Below are 2428 nucleotides of genomic sequence, written 5' to 3'. Positions count from 1 at the left end.
CCTCAGCATCTTGGGAAGCCTTCAGTGTCACTGTCACTCACAGTTAGAAATGACTGGAGCTCAAATGCATGCCCCTGATAATGCAAACAGCAACCAAGAGGATGGTCCCGAACCAAGTCATTTTTTCTGTCTACCCCAAAAGGCCTGCAGCGGGGAGGCAGACCTCCTTCCAGTCCCCATATGACACAGCAGAGTGTTTGAATCAAGGTACATGCAGATAGTCAGAGAGCAGAGATGAGCAGAACAGTAAGCCAGCTTTCTGGAGCAACTGATGCTAGTTCAGCCTAACCCTACAAGAGCTAATGAGGAGCTGAGTCAGTTCAGTCTTGTGTCAAGATCAGGATGGAGGTGAGTACCATGTGAATTCACAATGGAATTCATCCCTTTGAGAGGTGACATTTTGTCCTGTTGTGTTCCAGATATCAACAAGTGTGGACCATCATGGAAAGTGTCCTATGGAATATATGTAGACTGCCAGAACTTTAACAACACACAGCATGAATGCAGAGGAAAGAGAACTCTTTCTCAAAAAGAATTTGAGAATGAGTGTACTACGAAAATGTTTGGTAAGAAGGAACCCATTTCTTTCATTTCCTCATTCATTAAGTTTGGCCACTTACTCTAGGCCACAGAGGTCTGTTCTCAGCACCTACTGGTATCCCCTCTCTCTCCAAACCCCAAGGGTCAGAACCCCACATAGAGTGTCATTTCTGCAATATTGGATGCCCCCTTGACACTTGGCATCTTATTTTCTCAAATAAACAGAAGAGTGGTATTCAAGACATTTCAGGAGTTGTTGTCCAGTGCAATGAGTCCCAGGGAATTATCTGTACTCTTCATCATTAATTGCCAAGATGAGACCTTTCTCACCTGGATCCCATACAGATTTGAGCAAGCTAGGGGTCCTTTCAGACTCTTCTGGAATGATGGACCTGAGAACTCTGTCTAGAAATGTTGGAAGGGGGATATTCAAGGGTGGTCCCATCTTCCCCAGCCAGCCCTGCCCCTGGGTAACCTTACCCAGTTCCTTGGCCACTCAGCCTTTGTCTATTTCACTATGCAAGTATCCACCATGCCCCTGACCAATAATTTCTATTAACAAGCCTATGGGAAACTCAAATGACTGGGACCAGGAGGATGTTATGTCAGAATGGGTAGATGGCATGAACCACACCACATATACTCAAAGTGGCTCCCATCTGGCATAGATGGAAAGAGAGAGTGTCACTGGGCTTCATTGTCCTGGCCCAACTGTCTACTTAGGAGGTCAACAAAGGCCCTACATTGACTCAGACCACTTGAGCCTTGCACAGAAGGAGCCCACAAGTTTGCATCCCTAGCTAGATGCCCAGGACAAAGAAGACAGAAACATCAGCCACTCCTCATCCATCAGCACCTGCTTCCTTCTTCAGGCACCCAGCCATCCCACAAAGCTGGCCTCACTCAGATGATGAGTCTTACCATTTCATTTCAGTTTGGAAAATGCCTTCCAAGGGTACAGGAAATGGATCCTCACAACACCAAGTCTGCATGGATGGAAGTAGACCTCCATTGTATCCCCAGTCTGGTCCCCAGTGTTCAGGAGCCTCTGCCTGTTCTGGCATCATCTTTACACACCTCACCCCTTCCTGAAAGCTTATTGATGGTCCTGGCTCAGGGATGGGTCTTGGACCAGCTTCATGGAGCTAGAATCTGAGCTAGCATGGATGGGAGAGCACTATTCTTTCTACAAACATGTAGCACATGAGGTTCCACAGGGCTGTCTATCAGTGACTGATTCCTCAAGAGGCCTGAGAAATGGAGGGGAAGTGTTGATTCCTTGATTCCAAGTAAAGTACAGGAGCCTCAGGAATGTTGCTCAGAGTGATGGGCTATAGAGCCAGAGCCATCCAGTAAGAAGGCAAAGGCCATGGGTATAGTGGTTGCAATTAGAGCTCAACTCTCTCCTCTTTGTCATCTCTGTCTTTCTGCCACAGAACTGGAGCTACTACTGCTGGAGACAATGAACACTGCAGTCCAGAACCTTAAAAGTGAGTCTCTGCACCCAGCTCCATTGGTGACATAAGCTTGAGAGTGTATGCCATGGTCTGGGTCCTCTCACCAATAAAATTGGGAAAGGAGGTTTATTCTGCAAGAGTATCCTCTAAGGATACTAACAGCTGTTACTCTTCCCCATTACGTCCAGAGTTTTCTGAGGCTTTTCACTTCTAGTGGCAGCCATTCAACTCTTTCCTCCCCTCCTCTACTATTGGGTCTCTAGCATGCAGCTGACTTCCTCAGTTTCTTGGGTCTTCTGACCATGATCTTCATCCACACAGCTTCTATCATAACTCGTTGTGCTCAGTGGTGCCCTCCAAACTCCAAATGTGTTGATGCCAACACCTGTCGCTGCATTCCAGGATTCACATCTTCAACTGGGGAAGTCATC

At 47.0% G+C, this 2428-nt stretch overlaps 1 protein-coding gene across 1 annotated transcript in view; it reads left to right on the top strand.

The window, feature by feature from the left end:
* LOC104999634 (EGF-like module-containing mucin-like hormone receptor-like 2) overlaps positions 1–2428 on the top strand; it is a 12550-nt gene that overhangs the window by 6482 nt on the left and 3640 nt on the right. Inside the window, exons 4-6 of the mRNA XM_010855197.1 lie at positions 420–566; positions 1977–2030; positions 2319–2422. Of these exons, the coding sequence (XP_010853499.1) occupies positions 420–566; positions 1977–2030; positions 2319–2422 (305 nt within the window). The remainder of the gene's footprint in view (positions 1–419; positions 567–1976; positions 2031–2318; positions 2423–2428) is intronic.

Source organism: Bison bison, unplaced genomic scaffold (genome assembly GCF_000754665.1).
Source record: "Bison bison bison isolate TAMUID 2011002044 unplaced genomic scaffold, Bison_UMD1.0 scf7180017864358, whole genome shotgun sequence".
Classification (NCBI taxonomy): domain Eukaryota; kingdom Metazoa; phylum Chordata; class Mammalia; order Artiodactyla; family Bovidae; genus Bison; species Bison bison.
Note: the sequence above shows the minus strand (reverse complement) of the source record. Positions and strands in the feature narration are given on the sequence as shown.